Source organism: Sinocyclocheilus rhinocerous, unplaced genomic scaffold (genome assembly GCF_001515625.1).
Source record: "Sinocyclocheilus rhinocerous isolate Xijiao unplaced genomic scaffold, SAMN03320098_v1.1 scaffold2108, whole genome shotgun sequence".
NCBI classification, from domain to species: Eukaryota; Metazoa; Chordata; class Actinopteri; order Cypriniformes; family Cyprinidae; genus Sinocyclocheilus; species Sinocyclocheilus rhinocerous.
The window spans coordinates 45555-59186 of record NW_015654782.1 but is presented as its reverse complement, the minus strand read 5'-3'; the positions used below and the strand labels follow the sequence as shown (position 1 = coordinate 59186).

The window sequence follows — 13632 nt, the reverse complement described above, 5'->3', positions numbered from 1 at the left end:
ACGTCGAGAGTGACCGACTGAAAGGGAACCAGAGGAGACCATTACTAAATGCCTTCATTATAATTTTTCCATTTACAGTGTAACATACTTTAAAATGACATTTAGGTGACAGAGATGCATGATGGGTAAATTGATGAAGTAAAGCGCAGGTCAGGGAGGATAATGGAACAGAGGAAAACTCGCAGGCCGGAGCAGAGGCTTGATAACGAGGTCTTTTCCATTAACTCAGGGGTTTTGGGAGCAAGGTGAGGTTGCGATGCAGGGTTAACTCGTCTCTCTGGAACTCGCTTCATACATCTGCCCGGATCACTCCGCCTGCCTGTTTGACACCGAATCTCAACTCAATAAAAGTTGAGCAAAGAAAAGCAAGTGAAGCAATGTCTCTAAACTTCCTCTGCTATTAATCTTAACTTGAGTCTGAATGTCGTTCCCTTTTTTTCTTGTTTATTTTAAAGGCTTTTTTTTTGAGCAGCTTCGTTCTCCCACTCCTTCATACCGTCAGCAATCGTTCAGTCTTATTTAGCTGGCACGTTCTGTGAATACAGTACGCTTCAGTGCCTCAGTGCTTTTTTAAAAACACAAATTTCTTGTTTTTCATGATTTGAGTATTAATATTGTTATCCAAGCATTTGAGTATTAATATTGTTATCAAAGCATTAATGCGTTTGTGAATAACACCTTTAAAATAAAACAAAACAAAACAAAATGTTTTGTTTTTTGTTTTTTGTTTTTTATTTTATTTTGTTTTGTTTTGTTTTGTATTTTGTTTTTTGTTTTGTTGTGAATTGCTTGAAAACGACTGCGTAATTTGGAGTTTTTATTATTATTTATTTTATTTTATTTTATTTCATTTGTGTTTTATTTCGTGAATTAGCTGTGTAAGGTTAATTGTGAATTGCTAGAAAATGACAGCTTAATTTGGTGTAATTGTGCATCAATTTTATTTTGTTTTATTTTATTTTATGAATTGGCTGTTTAAGATTAATTGTGAATTGCTAGAAAATGAAGTAAATGTGCATCGATTTCATTCATTCATTCATTTATATTTTATGAAAATAACAAAAGACAAATGACATTTTTAAACTGTATTCAGACATGTCCCAAATGTTTTTAACAGGGTTGCAAAAATTACAAATCTCATATAAAATAAATGCAAAATAAAACAACTTGTAAAACATTTAATTAGACCTCCTGAGGTTGATCCAAATATAAAAACATTCCGCAATTACACTGTTTGATGAAGCCATTTAATCTTTCTAATCTTTTTGGCCTGGGTTTAAATCTCATTTTATGGTACACTGTATATGAAGGAATTTTAATGAAGGCATTTAGTAACTGTCTCCACGACACTTCTAGTTTTCTTGCTCTTATGCTAGATAATTAATCACCAATCCTAGTCTGACATGAGTACTTCTAAGAACTTGAGAAATACTGATTATAAGAGCCAGACTCCCTCACAATATGTAATTAGAGCCTCATAATTTCAGCCATTTCAGAAAACGCAGAGGAAATCGTAAAAGCGGAAACCTGACATAAACACACACAAGTGTCATTTACATATTTTAATTACTGTTATTCAAATTTATATTAGGGTAGAATATTCCTTTTTTTGTTGTGAATAGAACGTAATCAGAATCTGGAATTGGTATAAAGTCAAATTGAATTTGTAACAACATAAAATGACCCATTAAATCCAGGGTTTATGAACCCGTTTTGGAAGATGCAGTAAATTGCTCTGCTTTTCCTAATTTATTTAGCGTTTTCTTTTTGTGGTGTTGTGTTTTAAGGTGGCTTCACGTGTCCTTTTGATTCACTCAGTCCATTCATTTGGTTGGTGTGATTGGGTGAAAAGTCCCACTGATAGAAGCTGTTGGTACAAGCTGTTTTGTGTCATATAGTCTGATCTCAATCGTATGTATTGTCTCTTCGCAGGCGGCGGGTCTTTCTCCCGGTGAGACGCAGCCTCCGAGTCTCCTGTTGGCTCCTGGAGTGAGATGGGGCCAGACCCCCATCAACCAGTCCACTCCGTGGGAGACCGACGAGCCTCCCACCAAGCAGCACAGAGAGAGCGACACCACAGGTACATCAACCCCCGTCTTCATCTGTTCCTTCATACAGATGAGGACAACAGACTGTAAACAGTATGCTTCCCTTGGACGAGTTGCTTGTGTTGTTTTCCTCATTTGAAAGTCAATTTGGATGCAAGCTGCAGCTATATGAATGAATTAAATCATAAACAGGGGTTTAAAACAAATAGTTTTGATTTTACTCAACCAGTTAATGGTCAACATCTCACTATAAAATAAAATAAAAATAAGATATTTTCCCTCATAATAATACTTGATTTAAAAAAGACGACTGAGAACATTTTTCTTTTTTTTAGAAATTATCATTACTTCATTTTTTAAGCAATATTGTGAGCAATAGCAATATTGTGAAATATACCTAAAATGTAAAATGATTGTTTTCTAAAAAACAAAAAAACAAATATTGTGAAAACTAAAAAAAGTTTTTTCAATTATTATTGAAGACATCCAATACTACATACTACATACAATTAATAATACTACATGCATAAAACTACATTCAATAATATTATTTTTTTGTGTGGAAACTTTTGTAGAACTGTAAAAAAAACATCAACAATAATAATAATAATTATTATTATTATTATTATTATTTCAGATAAAGAAATAATTCTAAGTAGGTGCTTCCTGATCAGAATAAACTTCAGTGTGGACAACTCCATAAAATATGTTATGTTTATATATTAAATATACTTATATATAATATAAATTATATGCATATAAATATATACATGCAAATACATGTAAATATTTTCAAAATGTGTGTGTGTGCATGATAATCAGAATGCATTTTTTTTATTACCCGACCCGCGGATTATCCGCAGCGCCCGCGGATATAACCGCCATCCGCGCATCACTAACACACACACATATTCTGTAAACAAAAACCTTTATTTTGGATGCGATTAATCGTTTGACAGCACTAATTTATATTTATATTTATATTGTGGATTTTATACACTTATTATCCAAAGCGACTAATCATTAAACCACATCATAATCATGTCTTAGTTTATGGTTGCAGATTGTGGAAGAGGTGTGTCTTCAAATGGAATGCGCTCTTGACCAATCAGCTTCCAGGACTAGAACTGGTCTCAGATTCATGAAATTACCATATTGACGTACACCTAGTTATGGCGTTTCCCTGCTCAAATGAGCTTACATGGGCTCATGCGTCTTTGAGTTTTTAGATATTGCTTTGAAATTCATCATGCCGTAGCATCAAACAGAGAAAATCGAGGCATAATGAGGGGTCGACCAAAGTAATGCACTTTACACGGCCGTTTCCTGAATGATCTGTTAATAAAGACAGACTGCTGGCCTGACTAGCCTCTCCTGAGTCATTATACGTGGGAAATTGGACATCGCTGTTGAGGAGGACAGTTGCGTGTGTTTTGTATCGGCTTCTCTCAAGCCCCCCGGGGCCTCCACAGGGGCCCCCCGCTGAGGCGTTTAAGCAGGAACCAAAGTCTCACAGAAGGAGGGAGCGTTAGCATTGTGTTGTGCTCTACAGGGACGCTTTTGCAGCACCTTCCCCGAAACACAAAGTGAGATGTCACTCAACTTCCCCTCGTTCGACAGCGCTCGGTGTAATATGACATATCTGGAGCCGAGATCTGCTTCCCATTATCTCAGAGACAAAAAAGCAACATAATGACTCTGCGGGAATTAATTAATCATGACGGTTAGCAGTGCGCAGTGAGGAAGTCATTTCGGAAAAACTTTTTCCCAAACTTTCACAAACAATTGGCTCTCGCATGATGTTGATTTGCACTTTAATTTAAATTCATCAAAAAAAAAGACCCTTGTAATAATTAGTGGTTGATTTAACTTGAGAAAAAAAGAGATCTAGACTTTTCGGAAAGGACAAAGCACTCTTATGAAACAACGTGCACATTGTAATTATATAAGCAATCAGCACTAGGATCCATACTGCTAATTTCATTAGCTTTTCAGCGCTGAAGCAAGGGCTATAATTGAGTTTCATTCTTATTTATTTCTTTCTTTAATAATCTAATGATAGATTTTTCGTCAAAAGACTTGATTGCAGTGCACAAATCTGCAGAAAACGCTTAAATGCTCTGGGAATTACGTTTTTGGTTAATAGCACTTTTGTGTCTAATGGACTAGGAAATATTGGGCTTTCTTTTGTTAGCGTGTCCGTGGTGGTTGAAATTAAGTGCAGCTATCCTTTAGTTTGTTCTGAATTATGCACGCACCTCATTCAGGCTGAGGTGAATATATTCCCGCTAGTATATTTCCGTCTCTTCAGACTATAGTGCGGTGAAGGCCAGTGTCATGATTAATGTTTTTTAATCTTTTCAACGCCTGGTGTATTTTGTGTTATGGACCATCATTGTTGAGGAGCTATTTTTGCAGCAGAGGAGGAAGGGCACGGGGCCACAAGAGCACATATTCATGAGATAAATCTGCCATGTTGCATTGTGAGTAAACTGTACGGTAAACAGTAGCAATCTGGTTTCCCTCCTGTGACCTTATGCTTAAAAAGACTCAATCTGAGACTTAAAAGGATAGTTAAAAATCTAAATTGTGTCATTATTTACTCATCATTATGCCGTTCCAAACCCATGCATGCTTTCTGTGGAACACAAAAGATATTTTGAAGAATGTGTCAATGTTTTTTGACCATACAATGAAAGCCAATGGGGTCCAAGTTTGTTTGGGCCCCAGCGTTCTTCAAAATATCTTCTGTTTTGCAGAAGAAAATCAGTTTTGGAATGCCACAAGGGTGAAGTTCGCTTAGCGTTCACAATGTAATTTTGAACACCCAACCTAAAGATACCAAACATAGGGCATAAGGATACGGCCACAACCTGAACAACTTTTGTGACATATATTTTTTTCTGAACTTATCAGACATCCAAAACCATGCTGTGTGCTGGACTGAATTTGCTTGTTATATGTATACATGTGGTATTTTTACCCGCTTATAACTCATAAAGACCTTATAAAATCCTTTAAAATTCCTCCGTTGCACGCATGGAGATTTTCTGCAAGGAGAAAGCAGTTCTGACGTGTGTACCAAACTATAATGGGCAACATAGATGCAACATGCATCTTTTACACCTTTATATACAGTGGGTATAGAAAAGAATAACCCCCTTCAAATAATCACATTTTGTTGCTTTGCAGCCTGAAATAAAGACAGACACGGTTTTTGTTTTATCCAGCTGTATTTACTCAGTGCAACTTATAAATAAGTTACCAATCATATGAAATTAGTATTAATAATTTAATTTGTACTACAGAGGTGGCACAGAAGAACACAAAAGTGGCTTGTAGGTACATTTTCAGACGTTTAATGAGGCTCAGAGGTAGCATGAGTGCAATTAAATAAATCCATGTGGAGATGATTCTGAGGCAGATGAGACTAAAATTGTATTATTTGGCCTCAACACCAAACGATATGTCTGGCGGACATAAATCTGCTGCCCTCTGCCAGAAAGTTGTCAATGGGAAGAAGGTTTACCTTCCAACATGACAATGACCCAAAGCACACAGTGGTTGAAGGAGAAAAAGGTGAATGTCCTTGCATGGCCTAATCAGAGCCCAGACTTAAACCCCACTGAAAATCTGTGGAATGACTTGAAGACTGCAGTCCACAAACACTCACCATCAAACTGAACTGAACTTGAGCAGTTCTGCAAAGAACTGAAAGAGTGGACAAATATTGCAAAGTCTAGATGTGCAAAGCGGAGACAAATCCCAACAGACTAAAGGCTGTAATTAAAGCCAAAGGTGGTTCAGCAAAATACTGACACAAGGGGGTGATCCTTTTCCAACTCAGTGATTCTGTTTTTTCATTTTTTTAATTTATTTTTTTCTGACATGTTGGTGTTATATCTTTCACTTGGGTGAAAGTAAATACAGCTGGATAAAACAAAAACTGTGTCTGTCTTCATTTCAGGCTGCAAAGCAACAAAATGCGATTATTTTAAAGGGGGGTGATTCTTTTCTATACCCACTGTAAATCAAATGCTCCGTCAGAGGAGGTTTCTCTGGTGTGTAAGCACCCGTAGAATCTGCTATCATAACTCAGTCTGTCTTTGAAATTATAGTGATAGTGTAGAGATGAATATAAACAGTAAGAGCAAGTTTTTGCCTTATGCGTACACTCATGTGTTGTAACCTTGGTGCATTACTGCATTGCTGAATGACTCTGATGTGACCCTCAAAAGATGAATAATGCATAAAGAAAGAAATATTTTGAAATATGGAGTTGTTATGAGTAAATCCCACATCCAGAACCAAACCCTGGGTTGACTCGAGCATCAGCACCACCGGGTCACTGCTGGAAAATGAGAAAATCTAAGAAGAATCAGACCTACATGTGCCTCTGAAGATTGAAGAATTTATATCACATTATGAGACCATCTATTAGATAGTGTACTTCAACTTCTTGAAAAATGGAGAAAAACATATTATGACTCAATTTTTTGTACAATCAGATGCTGTTTAAATGTCGATGTCTGCTAATAGCTTCTACTGTACTTCTGAATAGCAATAGCAAATAGCAAATGGTTCACTGCTGTGACGTTACCTACTGTTTATTTTAAAACATAGTTGGTGGTGACTTATGGGTTAAAGCCAACAATATATCAAAATTTACCACATTTGCTTTATTAATACATTACTGCTCAAAAGTTAGGGGTTGGAATTTTTTTATGCTCGCCAAGGCTGCATTTATTTGATAAAAAATACAGAAAAAAACAGTAATATTGTGAAATATTATTACAATTTAAAATAACTCTTTTGTATTGCAATGTCTTTTAAAATGTAATGTATTCCTGTGATGCAAAGCTAAATTTTCAGCATCATTACTCCAGTCTTCAGTGTCACATGATCTTTCAGAAATATTTTAATATGCTGATTTGCTGCTCAAGAAAATGTTTTGTTATTATCAATGCAGTTGTGTTGCTTAATATTGTTGTTAAAACTGCTCAAAAACGTTCAAAAGAACATTTATTTGAAATAGATATATTAAATATCTTTACTGACACTTTTGATCAATTTAATGTGTCCTTGCTAAAAAAAAAAAAAAAACAATTAATTTACTTAAACAATAAAAAGTCACCCAAAACTTTTAAATGGTAGTGTATTTTTTTTTTCTTCCTTTTGTGAGTGATTAATCAGTATGTGTTATTCTTTAGGCCATGCAGGTTATTCTAACTGACAGCCAAATGTCTATTGCAAGTCCTAGCTTACATTTAGTTTTGTTTGTTTCTCATTGAATATCCTGTTTCACTTGAAAATTGTCTCATTACTAGAGGTAATATCAACAGCAATTCACATAGACTTTAAATGAAGCTCCTCCAAATGGCATCCAAAAGTTCCTTCTTTTGTTATTTAGCAAACACCTCCTTACCCAAGAATAGATGCCATATAACAATAATTGAGTATCACAGTTTCCCCCAGATGAAGTGTACGGCTGAATGTCAAATGTGATGTTGGTTGTCCTTGACTTTGTTTTTCGTGCTCCTCAGGGCCCCCATGGGTGCCTCCAGGGGTGGCGGCCAGTCAGCCCAGCCTACTGGCCCATTCGTATGGGATGCCTCAGCCGCCCACCTATAGCCAAGGAGTGTCCGTCCAGTCTCCCATCATCGGCGTGACCCCAGCCATCCAGACGCCCATCCCACCGCACCATCCACTCATGACCGCCCACTTCCAGCTTCCTCCCCTCTCCTCCCAAGTGCCAGGTAGCCTGGTCCTAAACCTACAGAACCAGTCACCCTACGCCACCAGCCAGCCGCCAATCACCCCGTTGCCCCTGACGACGGCCGGCCAGGTAGTTCACCCCGCCCCTCAGAGCATGGTGGGAAACGGTCACATGACACACCCGCTCATACAGCCACCTGCTTTGCCTTCCGCCGAGCTGCCGCTAACGAACGGGCAGGCGACGACTCAGCCGGCATCAGCCAATCAGGAAAGTCCGAACAGGCTTCAGATGCTCCGTACGGTCGGAATGGGGAAGTACGAGTTCACAGACCCGAGTCATCCGAAAGGTAAGCGGTTCTCTTGGCTTGTGCGTTTATGACTAATGAACGTGCCCGACATATCTTTTCCAGGGAATTGCGTTTGATGCCGGCAAGGAAATTGACCACAAACGTGTCAGCGAGACGTTGGTAAAACCTCCCGAGTAACAGCCAGCGGTGTAAAAGCATCTCCAAGGTCGTGGATTCAGTCCTGAAACCACTGTCACATAAGCAGACCTATTTCTTGCAAACTTTGATGCCGGTTCCTGATAGAGTCTCCTGCTGTGAATTCTTGACGGTTTTCAAGGCTGTAAATCGTTGTTTGTACAAGATAACCTTGGACGAGACTCTTGTCAGTCCAGAAACAGATGTTGCGTATTCCCTGAGCAATTTTCACATTAAATGAAGCTTTTAATCTAGGTTTAGATTGGCTTTCTAAGCTCATTTGATTTTTTTTATGAGCTCTATAAAATGAGTGCAATTTACTTTCCACATCGATGCAACTTACAATTGTCTCTTAAGATGCAAAAGAGCCAATTACATTAGACTTGCATGCGTTTTTGAAACGTAACTGCTTAAAGCACAGTTAAAGCAGTGACGTTGAAGCAGATTTGGCTCTCCTGTCGTGAAAACTAGGCTCCGCTTACATAATACTGCAATCCAAATGGTTTATTTCTCTGTAAATGAAGTCTTATTCATATCAGTGCTTGCAAATGTTTATTTTTATCGTCTTCCCTGCTGAAAAATAACAACAACAACTTAAGATGATTTGTTGGTCTAAGCTGGTTTAAGTTGGTCTAGCCGGTCTTCCAGCCTGAAGAATGCATAAAATCGAGTAGAAACATCAGAAACTGTATGTTAAATGAAAGGAAACAGATTTGTTCTAGCATAATAATTTTTGCAGTGTGCATTAGAGACTAAAACTGATACTAAAGATTTATTTTCTCATTCTCATTCATTTGCTGCAGTATCAATCATGATCCAGTCATTTTGTTGTGTACTGTGATGGATTGAATAATGACATGCATTACTGTTCAGTTTGGGGTCAGTAAGATTTTTAAAACTTCTCCTTTGCTCACTAAGGCTGCATTTATTTGATCAAAAATACAGTAAAAACAGAAATATTGTGAAATATTATTACAATTTAAAATAACTATGTTCTATTTGAATATCTTTTCAAATGTAATTTATTCCTGTGAAGCAAAGCTGAATTTTCAGCATCATTACTCCAGTCTTCAGTGTCACATGATCCTTCAGAAATCATTCTAATATACTGATTTACTGCTCAAGAAACATTTATTGTTATTATCACTGTTGAAAAATTTTAAGTGCTGCTTAATACTTTTGTGGAAACCGTGATACTTTTTTGTTTAGGATTCTTTGATGAATTGAATGTTTAAAAGAACAGCATTTATTTGAAATAGCATTATAATTGTCATTGATTTAATGGATCCTTGCTTAATAAAAGTAAAAAAAAAAAATCTTACTGAACCCAAACCTTGAATGGCAGTGTATGACTTTGGTGGTTATCGTTTCCCAGCTCAATAAATTCCCTTCACTTTCTTAATTAGCTACAAACAGTCAGGTTCTCTTGACTTTGATGGTTGGCTGATTTATTCACTCACACGTTTCACCTTGTTGACCAAATTAGCACATCGGGGCACTTTAGATCTAAGATCTGGTTGACAGAGAACTTGGGTTGCCTGGGGGTTTTAGCTCTGTTTCCTGCTGCTACATCCCTTTAAAGAAGTGCAGATCCTTCATGGGTCAGCACACACCAGCAGCAGCGTGAAGAGTGTGGCTTTCTCTCTTAATACAGCTGCGTTGTGCTTAAGTGCAGTGGGCAAGGTTAGCAGCAGCAGCAGCATGAGGGTAGAGCGCACCCTGTCTGGCCTCGATCTGCGGGTCGTTCTTTGTGCTCATGGCTGTTTTTAGAGATGGAACATGTTCCTGTCAAATAATGCTGAGCATGGAATGCTTTCTAAGAACACTTTGGACAGTCTGCTCCTCCCGATGTTTCATACGGGTTCATTTGACCAATTTGGGTTCATTTGGGTTTGTTTGGCTGTTGTCCAGTTGGGAAATTGTCTCCGCTTCAGTCTGTTCACTGACCATCTTTGTGCATATTACACTCAAAATGGCAATAGCTAGAAGAAAATCAGCAATTTGATTGGCTAGTTTTACACATTTTTTCGGAGTGAGATGGTGCACCAGTACACATGAAAATCACTAGAAAACCAGGATAGTGGAATTAAATCTTTGAAAGATATTTAGATGTAATATTTAAACTTAAGTAAACTAGATATCCATCAACAGAACTCTATATTTTGCTTTATTTTCTAAACTTTCTGTAAAATAATCTGTCCTTATTGCTTTTAGACAAACAATAATTCTGATTGTATTATTATTATTATTATTATTATTATTATTTTATGCAGATAGTCACAGATCAGCACTCTGCAGCCTTTTGAGTGATTTTCTTTTTTCTGTGATAGTCTATTTTTATTTTATATTTTATTTTATTTATTTTTTATTTATTAAATATATTTCTTTGTTTTGATTGGTATGGTTTGTTTGTTTATTTATTTATTTATGTCAGATAAACCCACTTCTAAACATCACATAAAAACAAAACATGCTGTGGTTGTTCAGGCTTCTTTGACTAGTTGACAAGTTACCCAATCCAAAAAAGAAAAAAAGGCACCAGAACTTTATATTTTATTTTATTTTATTTATTTATTTAAAAAAAAAAAATTTTTTCCTAAATATTAATTATCATTCATATTATTTATTTATTTGTTTGTTTGTTATGAATTATGACACCAGAAACCTGTTTGTAAAAGAATTCTGTACATTCTGCGAAATGTACCACTTAGTGTTTTTCACTATTGACTTAGATTAACCTTTTTTGCAAAGCTTTTTTGTGTAAAAGCTTTGAATTTAGTAGAATATAAGCTTATATGCAGAAGGTGCTCAGTGATATTAAAGGAAAGTCAGTGCTGTTATATCCATTGACAAATGAGTGATGCTACATTTTATCATTAGTTCTCATCCATTTAATCTATGGCACAAAAATAAAATCCACATTAAAGTCTGGCAGAGAAGGACTCATTAGTGTAATACGCATTATGCACTTCTATCTTCTATATTCCTTTTTCATAAGAGCAGATTTTCTCTAGGTCATACAGTATTTCTCAATTCATCTGAAAGGTGACTACACATCTCTGACCGTAAATCTGTTTCTGCTTCATTTATGATTGAAAACTCTGAATTTCTGTCATTGTTGTGTAATCATTGGTTGGAATCGTTAACATTCTTTTTCAAAAGTGATGAAATGAAACTTCAAGATGTCAGGAAATTCAAGGCTGCCCAGGGGTTGTTTCAGAGCCATTGAGCTGATTTATATTGTTTTCCGAGTGTCTTATCAGCATAAAAATACAGATTTGAGATTGCAATGGAGGAGTAAAGTCTTTGCCAGTGACATGCGGTGTTTAAGGCCGTCAGCTGTTTTCGGGGAAGACACCAGTGGCGCTGCTCTGTCACACTCAAAAGGGAAGACACGCTTCAGAAAAGTATTGTTTCTCAATGAGCAGCTGCCTAAAAACACTATATTTCGCAACAGAACAAGACAGACTGAAGACTGAGCCCATATTTTTAGACTTGCGAGACGTTGGCCCTGATTGGCACCAAAACCGATTTGAATATTTCATCTGATCAAGGAGAGCTGGTTCCTTGGTGCCAACATGTTGACTGCGGTTTTCTCAAACACTTGAGATGGGAATCTCTGTAAAACGCAGTGTGCAGCAGAGGGTTTTTTAGGGAGGGATTTTTGCCGGTGACAGAATTCTGAAGTAAAAGGATTATGCTGTATCACAGGCACATACAAACACAACCAGATTTGACTCGCTCATTGGGTTTGAAATGGCAATTTATCATCACATTGCATCGTGAAATTGTGCAAAGTGTGAGTGTGTGTTTGTTTGTGTGTTTGGGATGTGTGTATTCAGAATTGACTAGCTAGTGGGTTGTCTGAATGACTAGTCAGTCTTAATCAACCTAGTTTAGAGTCGTTTATCCCATTTTTTAGGAGGCGTTATATTATATAAAACCCACTCTTGTGTTAAAAAATAGTTAAATTGAGCCTAATTAAAAGGAACAGAACAATCTGTTGTTGAGAGCAATGGACTTTCTTCAACCAATATTGCAGTGGCATTTTAAAGAGTATGAATTTAGAGAATTTTTTAATAATAATAATAATAAATATAGTAATTGTTATAATCATCTATCAATAGTATTTTTTTATATTTCTGACTACTATGCAACTAAATAAAAAACTCTATAAAAATATTTATATAATATGAAATTTTGTTTACACTTTATTCACTAAATATCATATAATATTAATACATTGTACAATGTATTATGTGTTTATTATAATCTTTTAAATATGTCTTACATCATGTGAATGTGCATACACACATATATATAAACAAAGTGATATATGAATTTATACATTTCTAAAAATATAATTAAATATATGTATGCATAAATACAAATATTGCTATAAGATGAATACACACACACATGCACATATGAATATATTTTACAATGTATTATGTATTTATTTTTATTATAATTTTTTATGTGTGTGAATTTATTATGCATTTATGCATACAGATATATATATATATACAGTGGGTACGGAAAGTATTCAGACCCCCTTAAATTTTTCACTCTTTGTTATATTGCAGCCATTTGCTAAAATCATTTAAGTTAATTTTTTTTCCTCATTAATGTACACACAGCACCCCATATTGACAGAAAAACACAGAATTGTTGACATTTTTGCAGATTTATTAATATATATATATATATATATATATATATATATTGATTAATTCATAAATATATAGTTTTCTAAATATATTTCATATTATATTTGTTAATACATATTATTCATTAATTCATAAATATATAGTTTTTTTAATATATTTCATATTATATTTGTTAATACATATTATTTTTTTAATCTACAAATTTAAAAACATGTACATTTAAAAACATAACGTGTTTTATATTATTGATGTTGACCTCACTGATCAAGTTGGTTGGAGTTTTTGTAGTGTGTTGGTCTGAATTCACAGTTGGAAAGCTCATCCTGCAGTCCCAGCAATGCCATTTTCCACATCCAAGTGACACTAGCACAGCGACTTTGATCTGTTTGCTTGGAAATGACAGTCGTGTTATCCAGCGCAGTTCAGACTCCCCGTGAGTCCCGTCTCGGGGAATGAGTCGAGACAAGCTACTGGGCCGTTGACATGGAGGCAAACACAGAGTCTTTGCAGGAATCCTTGTCTCATTAAGACAGATCGGCCTCGGGCCATGCATTATAAGCCCTGCTACGAGAGCCACACGTGGAGAACTGAAGCTGCGGCTCACGGCCTGAGTGTGTTTCTCATCACGTTATAAATGAACGCGCATCTATGTTAATGAGCAGGAACTTGAGGAACGATGCCGTAACTCTGCAGGGATAAGCGCGTGATGGACGATGC

The 13632-nt window shown here is 36.1% G+C and overlaps 1 protein-coding gene across 1 annotated transcript in view; it reads left to right on the top strand.

Moving 5' to 3' along the window:
- LOC107717708 (kelch-like protein 29) overlaps nucleotides 1-13632 on the top strand; it is a 202501-nt gene that overhangs the window by 145072 nt on the left and 43797 nt on the right. The window contains exons 4-5 of the mRNA XM_016524544.1: nucleotides 1933-2080; nucleotides 7592-8110. Coding sequence (XP_016380030.1) covers nucleotides 1933-2080; nucleotides 7592-8110 — 667 coding nt within the window. The remainder of the gene's footprint in view (nucleotides 1-1932; nucleotides 2081-7591; nucleotides 8111-13632) is intronic.